The following is a 22957-nucleotide window of genomic DNA, read 5'->3' as shown; positions in this document are numbered from 1 at the left end:
AGCTGTAAGAGGGTGTGGTTGGTCTAATGAACCATTTGCTTTTTAATTTTTGTAGTTATTCCTTATCCAATAAATGTTTGTATCTCCAGGGGAACAGGCATGTTAAAGGTTAAGGAAAGAAAAGGAAACCTACAGATTTTACTCCTGTAGAGTCAGTGGTGTTAGGTAAATTAATCTCTGTAGACATCAGTCTTCCCATCTGTACAATGGGTATCTCCACAAACTGTAATAATTCAGTTACCATAAAGGTTAAACGAGACGTACTCTAGAAAATGTTTGGGTCGATGTTTGTCACATAGTAAGTGCCCAGTACACTGGGCCTACTATAATCATAGCAAAGAACTATACTGTCAAGTTCAACGAGAATCAGAATGGCACATTCGTTAAGCATACTATCTGCTGACAAGGTATTGTAGCTGTACCAGGGACCCTGTCCGCTGTGCAACATGGGGCCTTGCTTTGGTCCTGCTCCTGTAAACTGTGATCTTGCAGAGGATTTTATAACCAAGCTCCTTTCTAAAAGTCACCATGGTAAAAGGCCACACACAGACAAGGCCACGCACAGACAAGGCCACGCATGGACAAGGCCACGCACGGACAAGGCCACACATGGACAAAGCCATGCACGGGCAAAGCCATGCACCTTTGGTTTGCACCCAGCTTATCCCTGTTGTCAGTAACACTGACGGAAACAGTCTTGTGCATCTCGTACGCTTCTCTGGTTCTTGACTTCGAATCCAGTCCTCGTTCAGGGCTCTTCCTGTCATACCCCTGTGTCTCAGTGCATGTTCCCACACCGTTTCAGGTCTTTGAAGTTTTTCTCAATGCAAATGAGCTCTGCCAATTTGTAATGACTACATTGGATGGCCTGAACACTCAGAAACATCCTTGCACCCAGCAGTCGGCCGGAGAATTGCTAATAACCTTGGTGAAAAATGCGGAGTCCCGATTTGAGAAGGTAAAAGTCCAGCGGGCACTTCCTGGGTGGTGGACCCTAACAAGACCTCCCTGCGCCTGCGGTCACTCGGGTCTGCCCTGCTGCTGCTCTTCAGCTGAGAGCAACCTCTCCGGCATGAGGGCAAAGCTGCAGTCCATTTGGTCACACGCGTTCATGCATTCGGTAAGCATATGCTGAACAAACACTGTGCACGCAATGGGGAAGGGAGATTTTAGAGATCTAAGATGTGGTCCAGAAGAGTAGGGTTTTTCTGGGGAGATAAAATTTTTGTAAAACATTTATGTATTTGGGGCCAGTGCTGTGGCACAGTAGGTTAATCCTCCTCCTGCAGCGCTGGCATCCCATATGGGCGCTGGTCTAGTCCCAGCTGCTCCTCTTCCAATCCAGCTCTCTGCTGTGGCCTGGGAAAGCAGTAGAAGGTTGCCCAAGTCCTTGGGCCCCTGCACCTGCATGGGAGACCCCGAGGAAGCTCCTGGCTTCAGATAGGTACAGCTCTGGCAGTTGCAGCCATTTGGGGAGTGAACCAATGGAAAGAAGACCTCTGTCTCTGTCTCTCTCTGTCTCTAACTCTACCTCTCAAATAAATAAATAAAAATCTTTAAAAAAAAGATTTATTTATTTGAAAGAGCAATAGGGAGAGAGGGAGACAGAGATCTTCCATCTGCTGGTTCACTCGCCAAATGTCTACAACAGCTAAGGCTGGGCCAGGCTGAAGCCAGGAAGCTCCCTGTGGGTGGCAGGGGCCCTGGCACTTGAGCCGTCTGCTGCCTTCCCCGTCACATTAGCAGGAAGCTGGATTGGAAGCAGAGCAGCCTGGGCTTGAACTTGCACGCTGATATGGTATCATAAGCAGCAGCCCCTGGGGAGATGTAATTAACACATATGGGGATGTTACTTCAAGTTAGACACTTACCCCAAGGGGTTAAAGGCATCCACCTTTAAAAAAAAAAAAAAAAAAAAGGTGTTTGGCTCAGTAGTTAAGATGTTGCCTGGGACACGTGCCACCCATGTGACTCTAGAAAGAGGCAGACTTACCTTATTTAAAAAAAAAAAAGATTTATTTATTTGAAAGGCAGAATTACAGAGAGAAAGGGAGAGACAGAGAGAGATCTTTAATCCACTGGTTCACTCGCCAAATGACTACAATGGCCAGGACTGGGGCCAGAACAAAGCCAGGAGCCAGGAGCTTCCTCCAGGTCTCCCACGTGGGGAAGGGGCCAGAGCACTTGAGCCAGCCTCTGCCGCTTCCCCAGGCACTTCAGCAGGGAGCTGGATCAGAAGTGGAGCAGCCAGGACTGGAATTAGTGTTCATATGGGATCCCAATGTTATTGGCAGTGGCCTAACTTCCTATACCGCAAGACTGGCCCTTAAATTTTTTGTTTGTTTAGGATTCATTTATTTACCTTATTTGAAAGAGCATCAGAGAGTGAGGAAGAGACAGAGACAGAGACAGTGAGAGAGAGAGAGGTGGGGGGAGAGAGAGCTTCCATTCACTGGTTCACTCCTCAGATGATCACGGCAGCTGAGCCCGAGCCAGGCTGGAGTCAGGACTGGGACCTCCATCCTGGTTTTCCATGTGAGTGACAGGGGACCCAGTACTTAGGCCTTCATGCACTGCTTTCCCAAATACATTAACAGGAACCTGGATCAGAAGCAGTGCAGCCAGGACTCACGGCAGCACTCTGCTGTGGGATGGTGGAAATCACAAGCAGCATTTAACCTGCTGTCTCCCAATGCCAGCCCCTCAGACTTCTCTTAAAATACGAGAATTGATCTGAATCTGGTGTATAAAGAAAGTACAATGGAGGTCATTTTTTGGCCTAGAGGCTAAGGCGCCAGCTCAGATGCCTGCATCCCCTGGCGGAGCATGCCTGGCTTTGGTGCCTGGCTCGCTCCTGACTCCAGCTTCCTGCTTTGCAGACCTTGTAGGCAGTGGTGAAGGATCCAGTTACCATTAGGTCCCTGCCCCCCAGATGAGAGCCATTGCAGGCACTTTTGGAGTGAGCCAGCAGATGGAAGCTCACTCTCGCTCTGCATCTGTCTCTTTGTTTCTCTGCCTCTCAAATAAAGATTTACTTTTAAAAGAGAGGAAGAACAGCAAGAAAAAGAGGAAATAAAAAATCTATCATCCAGAGTGTAGAAGGATGTACTGAAAGAGGTAAAGGGATGAAAGAAATTGTCTCTGGGGAGCAGACCTGAGGAACACGGAAGAGAGCCTTGAAATCCACTGGACTTGCACAATTATGTTGGCAAAAAAAAAAATCATAAATGACTTAAAAATAATGAGAACTCATTTTTTCACCTATTAGAACAGCAAAAAGAGCAGTGTGGTGAGCACGTAGTGAGATGGACACTTGTGTCAGCTGAGTGGTCTCGGCGGCAAAAGACATCAACTGCTAGAAGCCTCACCAGAGCATCGGTAGCCTACGCACTAGGAAGGATTTCCAGGATTGATTCGTGACGCAGCCGTGTCCTCAGTGACTCGGGGGCTTTTCCGTCGTTCTGCTTCTCCTGTTGGCACGGCCCACAGGAAGTGGCAGCCATTTCAGATGGATGAGTAGTAAGACTGTCTCCAGCAAGAAGAAACGCATCGCCTTCCTCCTGCCCCTTCACTCAGGGAGGAAAACCTTTGCCAGAAACCCCCAGGAGGTTTGCCCTTGTTTCCTTGGCCAGAATTGTATCCTGTACCCATCCTTAAGGCAGTTTCTGGCCGCTGGTGTGGGTGACAGCCATCGTAGATAAGGTTCCCGAGAGCTTGCGTCTGAGAGGCTGACGTTTCAGGGACTCGAAGCCATGAGTGAGTCTGTGGGCGGGAAAGGGACGAAAGCCAAAGAGCTCCCGTGTTCTTCACCTGAGCTGATAGCGTCCGTGGGAGGAAGGCCAGGGTGGAAAGGCTTCCTTGCGATGGCAGGCGATGTGGCACAGTGGGTTACCCACCACTTGGAATGCCGTCATCCCATCTCGGAATGCTGATTCCAGTCCCGGCCGCTCCCTTTCCAACCCAGCTCCCTGCTAATTTTTTTTTTTTTTTTTTTTTGACAGGCAGAGTGGACAGTGAGAGAGAGAGAGACAGAGAGAAAGGTCTTCCTTTGCCATTGGTTCACCCTCCAATGGCCGCCGCGGCCAGCGCACCGCGCCGATCCGATGGCAGGAGCCGCCAGGTACTTCTCCTGGTCTCCCATGGGGTGCAGGGCCCAAGCACTTGGGCCATCCTCCACTGCACTCCTGGGCCACAGCAGAGAGCTGGCCTGGAAGAGGAGCAACCTGGACAGAATCCGGCACCCCGACTGGGACTAGAACCCGGTGTGCCGGCGCCACAAGGCGGAGGATTAGCCTATTGAGCCGCAGCGCTGGCCTCCCTGCTAATTTGCTGAGTGTTGTTTGGGGGAGTGACCAGCAGATGGTAGATCTCTTTCTCTGTCACTGTGCTTTTCAAAAATAAATAAATACATCTTTGAAAAAAAAAGCCAATACATAATCTTTGAGTTAAAATTAGAAAAATGTAGAAGCAAAAAATGTATCTAGGATCACTCAGAAACACATTATTAGCATCTTTGTGTATATATTCTGCTGAATCACTTTATATACAGACGTGCTGTAAATAGTTTTGATCATAAATGTTTTTAAAGAAAAAACAATTTTTAGGGGCCAGAACCTTAGCGTAGTGGGTTAAGCCGCTGCCTATAGGGCCAGCATCCCATATGGGCGCCAGTTCGAGTCCCAGCTGCTCCACTTCCAATGCAGCTCTCTGATTTGGCCTGGGAAAGCAGTAGATGATGGCCCAAGTGCTTGGGCCCCTGCACCAGTATGGGAGACCTAGAAGAAGCTCCTGGCTCCCAGCTTCAGATCGGCTCAGCTCCGGCCATTGCGGTCATCTGGGGAGTGAACCAGTGGATGGAAGACCTCTTTCTCTTCTCTTCTCTTCTCTTCTCTTCTCTTCTCTTCTCTTCTCTTCTCTCCTCTCCTCTCCTCTCCTCTCCTCTCCTCTCCTCTCCTCCCTCCCTCCCTCCCTCCCTTCTCTCCCTCCCTCCCTCCCTCTCTGTAACTCTGCCTTTTCAAATAAATAAATATATCTTTTTTGAAAAGAAAAAAGAAAAACATTGTTAAAAAAGCCATTCCTATGGCCTTTCGAGAACGGCCCCAGCATCCTCAGAAGCCATGAGTGTCCCACAGGACTGAGGTCTTAGTGGTTTTTTCCTCCCCAGGTGCCGGAAATCATGGGAGTTATCTGTGCCCGACTGTCCATCATCAGCCAGCCTAGAGTGCGCCAGCAAATCATCCATACCGTGAGTCTGTTCATCTCCAGGCCCAAGTACACGGACACGGTGCTCAGCCACCTGCTGTGTCACCCGGTGCCATATGACAGGTAACAGAGCCCTGGTGGCCTCAGCTCAGTTTTGTGGAATGTGGTTGCCCTCAAAAATCCCGTGAGATAAGAGAGATATACCCCTGGTGTTAATCAGAATATGATGCCTCAACGTAAGGGAACGGCCCACGAAATCCAGAATGAAGACTTTTTAAAAAAAAAAATTTATTTTATTTATTTGAAGGAGTTACAGAGAGAGGTAGAGACAGAGACAGAGAGAGAGGTCTTCCAACCGCTGGCTCACTTCCCAAATGTCCACAACAGCCAGACCTGAGCCAATCCGGAGCCAGGAGCCTCCTCCGGGTCTCCCACGTGGGTGCAGGGGCCCAAGCACTTGGGCCATCTGTAACTGCTTTCTCAGGAGCATCAGCAGGGAGCTGGAGCCCATGGTTGGTTTGGTTTGGTGAAGGTGAGCGGTCGGGGGTAGCCGTGGCCGGGAGCGTGTGATGGGGAGTGTCGGGACTGCATGGTTGATGAATGGCCTTGATGTCTTGATTCAATAAAGCCTTGGGAGTGACTGTTAGGAAGTCAGAGAGTGAGTTATCGGGTAACCTGAAAAACTAAGCAGAGAGGCTTGCAGGAGGTCTCTGGGGAGGTTAGGGGCGTGACAGGCCGGGGTTAAGCCACTCTCCTGCACGCGCGTGCCCGTTGGGATCTCTAGGCACCTGGCCGAGCTGTGGAGGAACCTGCAGGTGGAGCTGCCCAGCACGACCTGGATTCTGTGGCGGCTTCTGAGGAAGCTGCAGAAATACCACAACGTGCCTGCCCGGGAGAAGATGGCCTACATGGCTGTGGCGGTAAGCCGAGGCGCCCCGCCGCCCCCTGCAGCCCACAAGCTCCCGCGCCAGGCGCTGCCGCTGCCGCCCCCTCTGGAGAGCGCTGCTGGTGGTGTTCCCCCGAGGGCGCCTCTGTGGTTGGTCTTGAAGCCATCCTGTCAACCAAGGAGCGGCATGGATCGAGCTGGGGACGGTGAGGGAAGCAGGATGCCTGAACACGTTGTGAACGTTCCTCCCCTCGCCCTTTCAAAATGTGCTTGTCATCATAGGTAACAGATAATACACATTCATGAAGCACGTGTTGAAATCACGCAGGATGTACAAAACAGAAAGCCGAGGGGGCCGTGAGCAGGGGCGGCAAGCTGATCCTGTAGAGGACTGCTGGTGAATGTTTTAGACTGCAGGCTATGCAGTCTCTGTCACATAGTCTTGGGATTATTTTTTTAAAGATTTATTTATTTACTTGAGAGGCATAGTTTCAGACTAAGAGAGGGAGAGACAGGGAGAGGGGTCTGCCTTCAGCCGGTTCGCTCCTCAAATGGTCGCAGTGGCCGGAGCTGAGCCAATCAGGAGCCAGGAGCTTCTTCCAGGTCTCCCACGAGGGTGTAGGTGCTCAAGCTCTTGTGCTATCCTCCACTGCTTTCCCAGGTGTGTCAGCAGGGAGCTGGATTGGAAGTGGAGCAGCTGGGACTCGAACCAGCGCTCACGTGGGTGCCAGCATCGCAGACAGTGACTTACCCTCCTGTGCCGCAGGGCCGGCCCCCACTTGACAGCTCTCAGTGCCTGCTTCACTCTTCCTCCTTCCCCTTCACTTTCGTGTCCCTAGACTGATGGCCCTGCTGTTGTGCTCTGGGATCCTGGAACCAGAAAGCGCGTTCCGGCGAAGCGGAGCCGAAGTGAGGCTGGGGGCTGGCAGGTGCTCAGTTCTGCTCTGTGCCTTTCTCCACAGGCGACAAACGCCCTCTATGAGGTGTTCGTGGGCAACAGGCTCCGGGCAGCGACGTTCCGACTCCTCCCTCAGCTCCTCATGACCCTGCTCGTCCAGGTTCACCACAGCATTGGCCTCAGCATGTCCGACGTCGCCATCCCCAGTGGCCTCTACACAGGGCGGGAAATGTCGTCAGAGGTCACCCCTTTGTGGTACTGGCCTTTGGGATTTCACCGCGGTGGGAAACCTGCTGTTGCCCGGGGATCTGGCTGGCTTTCCCTGGGGGTCCTGGGTTCCATTGTCCCCGAGCAGTGATTTAGCTGTCTGGAGCTAGATGCCCTGCACCGTGACAGGCGAGGGCCCGCCAGCCCCCTCCTCGCAGACCCAGGAGAGACCAAGGCAAGCAGAACTTCCATTTCTGCTTCCTTGTGTGCAGGGAGACTTTTCGTTCCCCATTACGGTCTCAAAAGAAATCTCTCAGTGTTGCTGTGCTGCCTGGATTGTCTCAGAGGAAGTGCTATACTGTAGCTTCTCAAGAATAAGAGGCTCTTGGCTGGCGCCACAGCTCAACAGGCTAATCCTCTGCCTGCGGCGCCGGCACACCGGGTTCTAGTCCCGGTCGGGGCGCTGGATTCTGTCCCGGTTGTCCCTCTTCCAGTCCAGCTCTCTGCTGTGGCCCGGGAGTGCAGTGGAGGATGGTCCAAGTGCTTGGGCCCTGCACCCGCATGAGAGACCAGGAGAAGCACCTGGCTCCTGGCTTTGGATCAGCGTGATGCGCTGGCTGCAGTGCGCCGGCCGTGGCAGCCATTGGAGGGTGAACCAACGGCAAAGGAAGATATTTCTCTCTGTCTCTCTCTCTCACTGTCCACTCTGCTAGTCAAAAAAAAAAAAAAAAAAAAGGAAAAAGAATAAGAGACTCAGGGAACCGAGGGAGCCTGACTTCTCGTTCACATTTGTCCCCTTGATGAGCTGTGGACCCTGGGCAAATCTGTTCCTTATCTGTAAATGAGAAGGTCAAGCAGGTTACCCCCCGAGGACCTGTCCAGCTTCATGACCCTTTGATGCTGTGTCCACAGTGTTGGGCAACGAGGGATCTGGTGTTTGTTTTAAAGATTTATTTATTTACTTAAAGGCTGAGCGTCAGGGAGAGGGAGAAACAAAGAAAGAGAACTTCTGCTGGTTCATTCCCCAAATGGCAGCAACAGTGGGGCTGGACCAGGCTGAAGCCAGGAGCCAGGAGCTCCCATCTGGGTCTCCCACACTGGTGGCAGGGGCCCAGGCACTTGGGCCGTTTTTCACTGCCGCCCCAGCCGCATTCGCAGGAAGCGGGATCAGAAGCAGAGTAGCCAGGACTCAGAACCGGCGCTCTGATACGGAATGCCGGCATCACAAACTGCGGCCTCACCTGTCGCGCCACAATGCTGGCCCCAGTAATCAGTGTTACGGGGTGTAAATTTTATCTCAATAAAGCTGAAGGTGAAAAAAACAGTAGGTATCTGGTTGGCACCCCAGATCCTTCTTTTCAGATTTCCTCCCAAATTCCTGGGGAAGCAAAATCTACATTTCTTTATGCCTAGAACGTGTACAGTGAAGGATCTCTGCAGCCCTCAGAGTGTTAGGAGTCTAGGGAATCTTGGAGGGAGAGAGCTAGAGCCGAGCGGCTGTCCGTGAGTGGTGCGGGGCCATCGGGTGCTGGGGGCTGGAGGCACCTCCTGTATCCCCCCTTCTGGTTTCCTTTGATTTAGCCTCGCCCTGCAGGCCACAAAGACGCTTCTCCTCAGAACACTGTGCTGGCAGGAGTTCTACACCATTGAAAGGAACAGGGGCTGGAGTCTTCTGGGTGGAAGTGACTGCCATCTTCAGGGAGTGTTTCTCCTTGCCAAGTAAGGCTCGTGCATGAACCACCAGCTTTAAGTCAGGGTTGGTTTGGTCTGGTGTCCCTTGTCGGTCGTCACAGCACATAAGAATCCACAATCTTCTCATCAAAGGAGGGGCACGTTTCCCGAATGCCCTGCCCTCCCTGCCCATGTCCCTGAAGCTGCCCCAAAACATCCGGGGCCCCAGCCCTGAGACCATGTGCTCCCGCTCCCCTCTCCCCCGGGAGACAGCGTCTCGGAGAGTCCCTGAGCCCTCTGTCGCCTTCTGTTTGGCAGTACACTGCTGGAAAGAAATCACCTGCTGGCACACAAGGTCATGTACTTGCTGGTCCCTCTGCTCCACCGAGGGAACGACAAGCACCAGCTCACCGCTGCAGGCTTTTTTGTGGAGGTAAGGCTGGCCCCGTGGGGTCCAGGAAGCCTGGAAAGCCACGCCGACGGCTTTCCTGTCTGAGGCAGGACAGGCCGAGCCACGGCAGGTGCGCAGGACAGGCTCTGTTCAGGTTCCAGTTTAAAGCCTTTGCACACGTTTTTCAGCCGCCCCCCACCCTGTCGTGTGTGTGCTGCTCTGCAGAGGTTCCTCTCCTCTCCTCTCCTCTCCTCTCCTCTCCTCTCCTCTCCTCTCCTCTCCTCTCCTTTCAGGTTTTATTATTTATTTGAAGGTCAAAGTTACACAGAGAGAGAAGAGAGGCAGGGAGAGAGAGGTCTTCCATCCTCTGGTTCACTCTCCAATTGGTCACAATGGCTGGAGCTGTGCTGATCCGGAGCCAGGAGCTTCTCCTGGATTTCCTACAAGGGTGCAGGGGTTCAAGGACTTGGGCTGTCTTCTACTGCTTTCCCAGGCCATAGCAGAGAGCTGGATCAGAAGTGGAGCAGCCAGGACTCAAACTGGTGCCCATATGGAATGCCGGCACTGCAGGCGGCAGCTTTACGCGCTACACCATAGCACGGGCCCCTGTAGAGAATAGGTGTTAGTGGGTCAGGGGCAGGGTAGCTCCCCTCATGAGAAGGGGATCAGCGGTCATTTCTGTGGCTGATCTCCGGGTTCTTTCAGCTGCTCCAGAGTCCAGTGGCTAAGCGCCTGCCTGGCGTCTACTCCATGGCCCGCCTGAGAGAATGGCTACACTGTGGAAATGATCTCTTCAGAATCCTTGCCCTGAGAGGGCTGCACAACCTCGTCAGACACCAGGAGATGGTAGGGGGCCCCCAGACCCTGCTTTTCCTATGTCACAATGAGGCGTCCCACAAAGGTCACCACAAGAGAGGTGGCGGCTGAGGAGCGGGAGTGGGTGGCATGGGGGCAGGAGATGGGGAGAAGGGCTCCTTCCCTGCCTGTCCTTCCGTGCCATTTTTTATTTTGTACCTAAGCATTGTAGAGTGCTATTAAAAAATCAACAAAATAAGCAGAAATAACCAAGTCCGAGTCACATACATGTGTGAGATTTGAAGCCGCAGTTTGTGTGGGAGGTGACTCATGATCACAACCTGGGCAGCAGTCCGGGGTCCTTTTTTGTTGTGAGCTCCCTCACAGGGCCTCGGTGGGGCCAGGCTCACACCATGTAGACCTGGGCCACTGGGCAGCCCTGAAGATCTCATCGCCCACGAGCGAGATCCCTGGCACACACGTTGGACAGGGCTCACTTTCCACAGGTCTAGACTGCGGCTAGAAAATAGGCCACAGTCGGAAGAGACGATTAACCCTTGAGACTTCAGATTTGTCACTTGAGTTCTAGAGCTTTCATTTAAAAATACACATATGTTCCTGAAGTCAAAATGACCAAGGTTACCACAGGTCAACTCTGGTTGAGAGGATACGTTTGTTTTGTTGTTTTAGTCCAGTTACTTTTTTACCCGTATGTTTTAAACTTGAAAGACCTGAGACTGCTTCCTTTTAGGATGTTCAACAGAGCAGACTCCAGTTCAGAATGGGAAGGGCCTGTTGGGGTCCCTAGTCAGATTCGGCTCAGATTCTTGCCAAGGGATCTTTGAGCCTCTATTTGGATCCCTTCCATGTTGGGGACCCCTCCCATGACCTGAGCCGTTTTCTCTGTGTCCGAGGAGCCCTTCCTTACAGGAAGGCTAAGTCCATCTCCTTGGACCTCCCTCACGGAGTCCCACTTAGGCCCTGGGAGATCGCTCATAGCTGCCCTGCCGCTGCCTGTGCGTGTCAGGCCTGCTGATCCTGAGAGACCAGCAGTGCTGGGGAAGCTCCAGCCCGCACTGGGGACTGAGGAAGCACAGGGAGAGGTGCAGATGCGCTCTCTGTGGCCACACAGCAGGAAGACCTCAGCCGCCTGCTGCCGTACATCATGGACTGCTTGTGCGAGGCCGACAAGAGGATCGTCTTGCTGGCCATCCAGATCCTGCTGCACGTTGTCAAGACAATGGATCCCACCACCTTGGCATCCCTGATGCGGACTGTGTTCTCCTTGTTTGGTGACGTACGACAGTGGGAGGAGAGACGCTCCTGGGGGAGGGCCCTTGGCCCAGCAGGGAGTAGAAGAAGCAGTAATAAGCACCCCATATTTTATATAATACTTTCTGCTTTCAGGGTACATTCAGATCTCCTTCCACAAATCCTATGATGTCGATAAGGCTTATTGGGTTTCTGGTCAAAAAAATAAAAAATAGGCCGGCGCCGCAGCTCACTAGGCTAATCCTCCGCCTTGCGGCGCCGGCACACCGGGTTCTAGTCCCGGTCGGGGCACCGATCCTGTCCCGGTTGCCCCTCTTCCAGGCCAGCTCTCTGCTGTGGCCAGGGAGTGCAGTGGAGGATGGCCCAAGTGCTTGGGCCCTGCACCCCATGGGAGACCAGGAGAAGCACCTGGCTCCTGCCATCGGATCAGCGCGGTGCGCCGGCCGAAGCGCGCTACCGCGGCGGCCATTGGAGGGTGAACCAACGGCAAAAAGGAAGACCTTTCTCTCTGTCTCTCTCTCACTGTCCACTCTGCCTGTCAAAAAAAAAAAAATAAATAAAAATAAAAAAATAAAAAATAAAAAGCCCGAGACAGAAGCTTGGTAGCACGTTAATACCCTGCTTCGTGGGGTGGAGAAGGAGTGTGCGTAGTAGGATTCTCTTTCCTTACAAGGAACAATCCGGATCAAGGTGGTAGATCATACTTATGTCCCTGTCTCAAATCCCAAAAATTTTTCCAAAAGAATACGTGGAACACCATGGCCAGCGCCCACGGAAGGGGGTGCTAAGGCTAGAATTTCTATGAACAGTCCACACCAGTACTGGGCACAAGCTTTGGTGGACCTGTGCCTCCTTATCATCTATAGAGAGAACAGGCAGTGCCACAGAGCGGGTCTGGCTTTGGCTGCATGTGTTTGATTCCTTGGCCTCAAATGCGGCTTCATAGGCTCGGGTTGAGACTGACACTTGAGCCCGGCCAGAGCTTGTGCGAGCTGGGCGTGAGCACACATGGTGAGCGGCTTCCCTTCGGATGCTCCCTTCCTAGGCGAGACCTGACGTGCACCACTTCTCCATGACCCTCTTTGGAGCTGCCGTAAAGTCCGTGAAGTGCACAGATAAGAAGGGCGTGGAAAGCCAAGTCCTGGGCAGCCTGGTGCCGCTGCTGCTGTATTCTCAGGACGACACTGACACAGTCGCTGAGGTAGTGTCCGCTGTCACCTTCCTCCAGCCCAGAATGACTGCAGAGCCAGGGCCAGCACTGCGGATAAGCACGCACATCCTGGAAGGGCAGGACTTCGTGGTGCCCTCTGTGCTCCCCGTTTTCTCCAAGCCACTTGGCAGTTACTCTTGCCCAAGTGAATAGTGGGAAAAATCTTACTCTTTATTTCTATATAGCAAAGCATCGCCCTTTTCCAGGGTGAGCATTTAGCCTAGAAATTAAAATACCCATGTCCCATATGGGAGTACCTGATTCCTGATTCCTATTTACTGAGAATTCAGACCCTGGAAGGCAGCAGTGATAGGTCAAGTGATTGGATCCCTGCCACCATGGGAGAGACCTGATTGAGTCCCTAGATGCCAGCCTCTGCTCTGGCTCAGCCCCAGCTGTTCCGGGCATTTGGGGAGTAAACCAGCAGATGGGAGAACCCCCCCACCCCACACACACACCTTTTGGCCTTTCTTTGCCTCTCAGATGGATAAAAGCAAACCGACATGGCCCTTTGTGGGTAAGAACAATGCGGTATCCTCTCTGTAGCTGTACTCTGATGTTCAGCCTAGCACAGGACCCCACACATAATGCTCAACTCAGCTGGGCTTTCCCAGCCATAAACAAAGAGCTGGGTTGGAAGAGGAGCAGCGGGGACATGAATCGGCACCTATACGGGATGCCGGCGCTGCAGGCGGAGGCTTAGCCTACTATGCCGCAGGGCCAGCCCCAACAATGAGAATGTTCTGTTACCTTTCTTCTTTGCCTTTAAGAACTACCTTTCGGCCTTGAGATAAATAGACTATGTTGGGGCCAAGTCAAAGACAGTGGCTTCTCTGACAATCTGGGGAAGCCTTTGCTACGCTTTAGTTTTCCAAGGTTTTTGCCATAAGGGTTTCCATTTACCCATCCTCGTCTGGAGTTGGTAGGGGGTGGACCTGGGGGTGGACAGCTGGGAATGTCACCCTCTTAGTACTGTCCCACACGTTAGAAGCCACCTTTAAAGGGGGAAATTTATGGCCCTAGCACCATAAATATGAACTATTTCATACCCCAGGAAATGGAGAGCAGAGTTTCCAAGCACCCCTTGTAGGGGTTACAATGCGTGGCAGTGCTGATGGGCCGCTCCTGGCCCGCTGCTGCCCCATCGGTCCTTGGCAGTCAGGCAAGGTATAGAGCAGCCAAGGCCTGGGGTTTACTTGCCTTTAAACCTCAAACAACTGCTAGCCATGTCTTCCAGGCAATCCTGAGGGTATCTAAGCAGAGAGGAGAGCTCCAGGATAAAATGGGTTTGAGGACAGCTGGCAGAGAGAACATAATAAACACCCATGCAGCTGCGGGCCACTCTCAGAATGACACAGGACTGAATCACCCTCCTGTCTCCAGCTGAATTCCTCTTAGAACGAAATACTATCCTGAATTTTTTTCTTATCATTGCCATGGTCTTATTTTTCCTGTTTTAAAACTTTGTATATGGTATCATTCTATAAATCCTTCAATATCTTGATAGGTTTTAACATTGTATTTAGGAGTTCATCCACTTACTTTCACTGCTGTCTAGAATTCTGGCATGTGACTAGCCCACAGCTTAGCCCGTTCTCCTATTCCTGGACAGATCCATTGTTTTCAAGTTCCCAGTATGACAGTGCTGCGGCATGGCACATACTTCCTTCTCAGGTTGCTTCCAACCCAGAGGCAGCACAGTCAGAAGTCAGGAGCTGCACTTCCTGTGCAGAAAACCATCAGAGGAGCAGGAAGTGTGGCTGGAGCCCGCGTCTGGGGGTAGGGGAGTGGGGATCCCTGCCCCAGTCGCCAGAGCAGGTGTCACATCTGGTGGCCATCACTTTGGCCTGACACCAGAGCCTGGGACAAGCTATGGATTCCCTTTCCCTTCCGGGACTGTGTGGGAGCAGGAGGAGGACAGGATTCTGGTTCCTTTTCATCCGTCCCCGCACTTCCCCTGGGCTCTTTCTGCATCTCAGCTTTTCCCAGCAGCCCTCAGCGTCTGCTCTGTTGAAGAAAGGCTCCCTCAGCCAAAACACGTTAGCAGAGGCTGACCCAGAGTCCCCTCTCACAGGAGAGCAGGCGAGTCCTCGGCATCTGCGCCACGTTCCTGAAGTGGAAGCTGCCCCCAGAAGTGTACTGCAAAGATCCCTGGTGCCTCAGACCCACGGAGGTCGGGACGATCTGCAGATTCTTCGTAAGTGAGCCTCTTCCGCGTGATGCCGTGCCGAGTTCCTTCTGCCGCTGTCTTTAATGAGAGAATGCGGCGTGCGGGACACATTTCCCATCCCTTTCACACCAGCACTGGGTACCTGTGAACTGTTTTTTGCACTGTGGATCTGTTTCTCTACAGTTTCTCCTGCTAAAGTCACACATTTACTTTCTTTTGCCACCAAAACAGTCTGTTCACAAAACAGACCGCTGAGCTCACAGAGCCCCAGCATCCCACGTCAGCCTGCTAGGACGTGATCTTGCCTGATCTTGCAAGAGCTCCAGTGAGAGCTGCACTCATGCATCCAGGAAGTGTGACGCATCCAGTGCACAACAGGCCACGGAGGACTCCAGGACTCAGACTTCCTGAGAGGAGCTTGCCAGCTAAAACCTCTGTGGAAAACTAAGTAGCAACTCAGGTTAGGAAACGATCCAGGCCGGCGCCGCAGCTCACAAGGTTAATCCTCTGCTTGTGGTGCCAGCACCCCGGGTTCTAGTCCCAGTTGGGGTGCCAGATTCTGTCCCGATTGCTCCTCTTCCAGTCCAGCTCTCTGCTGTGGCCCGGGAAGGCAGTGGAGGATGGCCCAAGTGCTTGGGCCCTGCACCCACATGGGAGACCAGGAGGAAGCACCTGGCTCCTGGCTTCGGATCCGCGTGCAACGCACTGGCCGTAGTGACCACTTGCGGGGTGAACCAATGGAAGGAAGACCTTTCTTTCTCTCTCTCTCTCTCTCACTGTCTAACTCTGCCTGAAAAAAAAAAGGAAATGATACACGCCAGGCGCGGCATACCTGCAGAGTGCTGGGAGCCGGGTGAGGTCAGGCCAGCAAATGGTCAGGAAGGAGCTCCTGGCTGCAGAGTTCACAGAATGGGGAACAGACTGACTGTGACACAGAGAAGCTAAAATGACTTGGAAAGCATCCCAGGCACAACCTGTGGCTGCAAGCCCGTGGTATTCGGTGGATGTAACTTTGTCGCAGGGGTGGGGAAACTTTTTTCTCCCAATGGCCATTTGCATCTCTAACATCATTGGCAGGCTGTACAAAATTATCAGCTTAAAGAATGAGCCTGCTGTAGATTTGTTGAATTTCAAGTCCAGTCCAGCCTGTGGTTACATTGGCAGGGCCAGACGTTCCTCACCCTTGCGCTGTGAGATGCGTTAAGCCTCATATTCATTAGTCAACTCCATTGCAACTCAAACACTGGTGGAGTCCCTGCCCTGGAGACTGTTCTGAGGCTGATCAAGTAGTGCTGCTACTTCACTGCTTTATACTCTTACTTTTTTCCCCACTTAGGGAAAAAAATGCAAGGGGAAAATTAACATCCTTGCCCAAACATTGATGTACTCCAAGGATGCCAAACTTCCCATCAGAAGAACTGCGGTCTTGTTTGTAGGTACAAAGAAAATCCTTTCGTTGCTATAGTCACTCGTATGGCGTACTTTCCCAAGCTGCGTTGTTGGGTTGGGTATTTCCGTGCTTATGAAGATGACCTGGAAAATACTCCTAGGAGAAAGAGGCTGTATCGCCTGTAGGTAACCACCAGGCACTGAGAAGTCCAGTTTTCTGACTCTGCCTCATTGTTAAAGGCCGGTGCTGTCGGCTGCTTAGACGGCTCAGTGATAGAAACACATAGGTATCAACTTCCAAAAGTGAAAGGAAGCTCACAGACTCACTGACTTTATCTTGCCTTTAGGGCTCTTTGCAAAGTACATGGATCGCAGTGAGCTCCAGTCGCAGGGCACTGGCTGGATAGAGGACGGTGAGTGCTGAAGCCCTTGTCTGTGGGGCGCCCCTTGGGTTGGAAGGCATCTGATGTGTGCCTGTGGCCAGTTGTGCTGTCCGGCTGAGACCCTGGTGGCCAGAAAGGCTGATAACCTGCAGCAGGGCAGCCCCTGCGGACTCCAGCCAAAGGACAATCTCGTCCAGTCTGAGGAAAGGATATGACCCCGTATTTCAGGAAACCAACTTTGATGACTGTCTCAAGGAACAGTTCTTAAACTTTATCTGTCAGGAAATACGACATTACTTAGAAATACTATCTTAGCCAGTGCTCTGGCGTAGCGGGTAAAGCCACTGCCTCCGAAGCTGGCATCCCGTATGGGTGCCTGTTCAAGTTCCGGCTACTCCACTTGCGATCCAGCTCCTTGCTAATGGCCTGAGAAAGGCAGTGGGGGGTGGCCCAAGTGTTTGGGCCCCTGCACCCACATGGAAGACCTGTCTGGCCCAGTCCCAGTCCCATGTAGCCAAATGGGGAGTGAATCAGCAAATGGAAGATTTTCTCTCTCTCTCTCTTTCTCTATCAGTCTGTCTCTGTCCTTCTCTCTCTGTAATGCTGACTTTCAAACAAATAAATCTTTTCTAAAAAGAAAGAAATAGGGGCCAGTGCTGTGGCATAGTAGACTGAGCCTACGTCTGTGGTGCTGGAGTACCATATGGGCTCTGGTTCATGTCCTGGCTGTTCCTCTTCCCTTCTCTGCTTGTGGCCTGGGAGAGCAGTGGAAGATGGCCCACGTGCTTGGGCCCCTGCGCCCATGTGAGAGACCCAGAGGAAGCTCCTGGCTCCTGGCTTTGGATCAGCCCAGCTCAGGCCTTTGCGGCCACCTAGGGAGTGAACCAGTGGACAGAAAACCTCTTTCTCCATCTCTAACTCTGCCTCTCAAATAAATAAAATCTTAAGAGAAAGAAAGAAGTATGCTAGTTGGTTATGATGATGTCTTACAGGCATAACAGAGAGGACTACAGCAGTACCTTTAAAAAAAAAAAGCTCTGATTTTCAGTAGATGAAAATAAACAACAGAGAGAGACAGAGAGCAAGAACTTCCATCTTCTTTTTACTCCCCAATGCCCCAAACAGCCAGGGCTGGACCAGGCTGAGCCCAGACCTCCATCTGGGTCTTCCGTGTGGGTGGCAGGGACCCAAGCACTTGAGCTGTCATCTGCTGCCTCCCCGGTTGGTTAGCAGGAAGTTGGATCAGAAGCAGAGGAGCCAGGATTTGAATCAGCTCTCTGATGTGGGACGTGAGCATCCCAAGGGGTGACTTAATCTGCTGTGCCACAACACCCACCTCTGTAGCACTTTTCCAGAAGCCATGGTCCTATAGGGTGGCAGGTAGGGCGTGGCACTAGAGATGTTTTATAGTCCTATAAATGACTTCCTGAATTGTTAACAAGTGAAAACTTTCTATAATTCTACAACTCTGCAGATGTAGTGCTCAATTATTCACTCTCACTTAAGTGTTCCAGGGACCGGGGTTGTAGTAGTGGGTAAAGCCACCACCTGTGACATTAGCATCTCATATGGGTGTTGGTTTGAATCCCAGTTGCTCCACTTCTGATCCAGCTCTTTGCTACTGCTCCTGAGAAAAGCAGCGGAAGGTAGCTCAAGTTCTTGGTCTCCTGTACCACATGGAGACCCGGATGAAACTTCTGTTTCCTGGCCCCAGCCTGGCTCAGCTTTGGCCTTTGCAGCCACTTGAAGAGTAAACCAGCAAACAGAAGACCTCTCTCTCTCTATGTGTCTCCCTCTCTTTAACTCTTTCAAATAAATAAATAAACCCTTAAAGAAAAAAAATAAAGATGTGTTCTTTCAGTTAGAAAATGCCATGAAATGCTAAGTCACAATCTTAAATGCTACTTTGAGAACCAATTAAAATCCCAAATAACTCTTTACTCTAATTTATATATTTTAAATATTAGCATAGTATGATTCTATTTTTTAACTTTTTAAAAAAAGATTTATTTATTTATTTGAAAGGCAGAGTTACAGAGAGGCAGAGGCAAGGAGAAGAGAGAGAAGTCTTCCATCAGCTGGTTCACTCCCCAAATGGCCGTAATGGCTGGGGCTGGGTCGATTTGAAGCCAGGAGCCAGGAGCTTCTTCTGGGTTTCCCACACGGGTACAAGGGCCCAAGCACCTGGGCCATCTTCTACTGCTTTCCCAGGCCATAACAGAGAGCTGGACAGGATGTGGAACAACTGGGTTTCAAACCAGCATCAATATGGGATACCAGCACTGCAGACAGTGGTTTTACCACTACACTACAGTGCTGGTCCCTCAAACTTATTAAAATAAATGTATACTTTGGCTTATCCTACTCCTAGAGAATTTAACTTGTAAGAATAAATAGGCCGGCGCTGCAGCTCAATAGGCTAATCCTCCACCTGCAGCACCGGCACACTGGATTCTAGTCCTGGTCGGGGTGCCGGATTCTATCCCAGTTGCCCATCTTCCAGTCTACCTCTCTGCTGTGGCCCAGGAGTGCAGTGGAGGATGGCCCAAGTGCTTGGGCCCTGCACCCGCATGGGAGACCAGGAGAAGTACCTGGCTTCTGGCTTTGGATCAGCGCGGTGCACCGGCTGCAGCGGCCATTGGAGGGTGAACCAACGGTAAAGGAAGACCTTTCTGTCTCTCTCTCTCTCACTGTCCACTCTGCCTGTCAAAAATAAATAAATAAATAAATAAATAAATAGAAATAGCTACAAGAATGTTCATTTCAGTGTTATTTAGAATAGTGAAAATGAGAAGTATTCTAGATTGGAAAAGATAGGGAATTAAATTATATAATATCTGTATTATAGAGTCAGATATAGCCATGAAAAATATTATAGAATTTTTAAATGACTCAGATAAATGATATTACTAAATAAGACATGCAATTATTAAGTCACCTGGTTCCATCTGGACAAAAACTAAAAGCATAGGGGTCAGATGTTTGGCCTAGGCATTAAAATGCTGGTTAGGACGCTGAGGTTGGATGCCTGAGCCCAGCTTCCCGCCAATGCAGACCCTGGGAGGCAGCAGTGATGGCTCAAGTAATTGGATTCCTATCACCCACATGAGAGACCTGGAGTGGGTTCCTGGATTCCATTTTTGGCGCAGCCCAGCCCTAGTCAACTAGCAGATAGGAAAAGTCTCTCTTATCTTTCTCTGTGTCTCTCCACCTCTCAAATAAATAAATAAAAGCATGCATATGTAATAAATTCACAGAAAAAGACCAGAAGATATACATTCAAAATAATAACTTAAGTCGGAATAATTATAACAAACTGCTGCTTACTTCCCATACTGGAGCTTCCCATACTGGAGCTCTGGGTCAAGACCCACGTCCTCTGCTTCTGATCCAGCTTCCTGCTAATGTACCTGAGAAAACAGTGGATGATAGCCCAAGTGCTTAGGTCTCTGTCACCCATGTGGGAGATCCAATGGAGATCTTGGCTTCTGACTTCTGCCTGGCCCAAACCTGACTGTTAGGGCATTTGGGGGAGTGAACCAGTGGTTGAAGGAGCTCTCTGTCTGTCTGTCTGTCTGTCACTCTGCTTCTCAAGTAAATGAATCTTTAAAAAAAGGAAAAAGAATTACATATGGGATTGACACAGGAACTTGGAGATTAACATTAGACATGACTTGGCAGCTTCAGATAATTCAATTTTGGTAGATTATTTGTTATATGATTATTAAAAAAGAGGGAAATATTTAGCAATTCAGAAACTAGTAGGTTTTCTAGATGAAAATTGGAATTCATCTACCAATATAATATACAAACTTTTAGAGATATAGAAAAAGTTGGCCTTTGACCTCGCCTGTTGAGGCATGTTGGCTGTTTGGTGTCTAGAGCGGTGTTCATTTCTATAGAACTCAGAGCCTTCAACTCCAACCTGGGTTTTCTTGCCACTCAGATCTGAGAATTCTGTTGCATGACCCTGAGCCCTCTCTGCGCATGATCGCCTCCCAGGCTCTATTCCAAGTGCAGAGGACGAGGACTGAGCCAGAATCTGAGCAGACAGTTTGCTGGTTGAGGAAGCGCATGGGCTGTCACCCTGCCTAAGAGTGCAAGGCAGGCAACATCAGGTAAAAGCTGATCCTTTCAGAAACCATGGAAGCAACTAATGCCCCCCCACCTTTTTTTCAGACTTAAGCAATGCCAGCATGAAGCTACCTACACCCATTCAATCCCTTCTAACTGTCAAAACCCTTAAGGGGTTTGGATATACAAAGGAGAGCAGCTTTTGGTTTACATTTGCAGAAACAGTGAAAATATTCTGAGCACAGCAGAACATCCATAAAGTTCTAGCTTGACAAACAGGTCTAGGATCGCTTTAGAAGAGGCTCCAAGTACATGTTAATATTGCAGTGTCAGCATTGTCAGCCCTTTGGTCAAGGCCCAGCCTACCTAACTGTCAGTCTTAGGAAGAAAATGAAATCCATTCTTCCAGTTTCATGTTTAATGACATGTTTTATAAAATCCTTTTTGGCTGGCCTTTCTCCTTCCCTTAACAATCTTCAAGCAAGAAAACACATGGCAAGAGGTATCCCATTAAATCCATCCCAATGTTTGCGAGGTTTCCACTCCTTCCCCATTTTTTTGATTGCCCCTCCTACAACTGCTGACAGGTTTGCTGATGGCTCTCAGATGTGAACTATCCTTAGCTGTGTTCCCATTGTATGCTTTAAGCTTAGATGGAGAGAGAAATTTTCAGAGAGATTCGTTTGTGTCAGCCAAATACATTGATTGCTGCGTGTGGAAGGGGGAAACCCCAAGAGACATGCTGCAGTGATGAGAAATGGTCACTGTCAGTCTAATTCCTGGGCTCCTGTTTGGTTAAGGAACATAAGCAGAGAGCCAGAGCTCAACTCCCTAGGGTGAGGAGAGGCCCCTTGGAGGCAGCATAGGAAATGGGACAACTGGCAGATGAAAGACAGATAGTATTCCATGGTGAACTGCGTTCAGTTTTTGTTGAGCAATGAAATGAGCAATATGAATACTTATTACTCCATTTCCCACCGTTCCACCCCCATCCCACTTCCAAGACACAGATGACAGCAGATTTCCCTGTAATTCATAGTACGTTGGATTTATTTTGAGGGATTGACCTTATGCCAAGTGTGGCTTCAAAAGGAATCACCTTCCTGGCCAGCGCTGCGGCTCACTAGGCTAATCCTCCGCCTTGCGGCGCCGGCACACCGGGTTCTAATCCCGGTCGGGGCACCAGATTCTGTCCCGGTTGCCCCTCTTCCAGGCCAGCTCTCTGCTGTGGCCAGGGAGTGCAGTGGAGGATGGCCCAAGTGCTTGGGCCCTGCACCCCATGGGAGACCAGGATAAGTACCTGGCTCCTGCTATCGGATCAGCGCGGTGTGCCGGCCGCAGCGCGCCAACCGCAGCGGCCATTGGAGGGTGAACCAACGGCAAAAGGAAGACCTTTCTCTCTGTCTCTCTCTCTCACTGTCCACTCTGCCTGTCAAAAAAAAAAAAAAAAAAAGAAAAGGGATCACCTTCCAAGAGAGGTCTTCACATCTGGGCTATTAGGAGTTGCCTGATGGAGTAAATCTTCACCCCTAGACAGAGCAAGAAGACGTTGAGATGCCAGCCTTCAACACAAAGAGCACATCTGAGTACATGCATACCTCACCAAACTCTCCTTCATCTTACTACATGCAACCAATTCTAACCTCGACTTCAGAACTATTTCATTTTGTGAATTATCCAGTAAAATGAATAATGTTATTGAGTTCTTGCAATAAGCCAAACTCTAAGCACAATATATAATTAACTCTTCCAATGTTTGTAACCACTCCATGTATTATTATCTCTATTTTGCAGATGGAGAAGCTGTGGAATTGAACATGAAATTGACTTGCCCAAGGTCACACAACTAGAAAATGGCAAATGTAGGGTTGAAAGCCAAGTACTCTGGTCCCACAGCCCACTTCCTTGACTTGTCTGTGCTGCTCTTCTCTGGTCTGCTCGTGCCCTGTAGCGTGAATAAATCCAGTTCTACTCTACAATGAACCTACTGGCTGAACTCGTCATCAGACACATGTTGTAAAGTGATAATACACCTCAAATCACTTCCCAAATATGAAGCTTGAACACTTCCCACCTACAAGTTGTTGATGTACTTTACTTTGTAAATAGGGTAATGCACATCCTATTCTATACAGAGAGTAGGGTTAGAGCAAAGAGTAGTGGTTATTCTTGAAGAATATTTTTTTAATTCTTTGTTTGATTCCATGAATACCACTGCAAGAAACAGACCTCTAAGGACTGGAACACACTTACTCTTTTATTTTTCTTTTCTTTTTTATTTTTATTTAAAAACAAGTGCTTTTATTTTTTATTTTTATTTAAAAACAAGTGAATGGTGAATTCACTTTTCCAATCCAAAGACATAAAAGGTTTATGCTTTCAAAGGCTTGGATTAGGGTTCAGTTGAAG

General features: G+C 50.3%; 1 protein-coding gene across 1 annotated transcript in view; it reads left to right on the top strand.

Annotated features, from left to right (window-relative positions):
- Window positions 1–22474, top strand: part of MROH8 (maestro heat like repeat family member 8) — a 61254-nt gene extending 38780 nt beyond the window's left edge. Inside the window, exons 11-24 of the mRNA XM_062204172.1 lie at window positions 806–958; window positions 5165–5325; window positions 5987–6122; window positions 7051–7241; window positions 8775–8912; window positions 9183–9297; window positions 9961–10101; window positions 11183–11347; window positions 12368–12523; window positions 14607–14729; window positions 16039–16138; window positions 16439–16504; window positions 20421–20592; window positions 22343–22474. Of these exons, the coding sequence (XP_062060156.1) occupies window positions 806–958; window positions 5165–5325; window positions 5987–6122; window positions 7051–7241; window positions 8775–8912; window positions 9183–9297; window positions 9961–10101; window positions 11183–11347; window positions 12368–12523; window positions 14607–14729; window positions 16039–16138; window positions 16439–16504; window positions 20421–20569 (1794 nt within the window). The 3' untranslated portion in view covers window positions 20570–20592; window positions 22343–22474. The remainder of the gene's footprint in view (window positions 1–805; window positions 959–5164; window positions 5326–5986; window positions 6123–7050; window positions 7242–8774; window positions 8913–9182; window positions 9298–9960; window positions 10102–11182; window positions 11348–12367; window positions 12524–14606; window positions 14730–16038; window positions 16139–16438; window positions 16505–20420; window positions 20593–22342) is intronic.
- Window positions 22475–22957: the final 483 nt, after the last annotated feature.

This window comes from Lepus europaeus, chromosome 10 (genome assembly GCF_033115175.1).
Source record: "Lepus europaeus isolate LE1 chromosome 10, mLepTim1.pri, whole genome shotgun sequence".
NCBI lineage: Eukaryota > Metazoa > Chordata > Mammalia > Lagomorpha > Leporidae > Lepus > Lepus europaeus.
The sequence above is the reverse complement of the archived record's forward strand: the minus strand, read 5'-3'. Positions and strand labels throughout refer to the sequence as shown.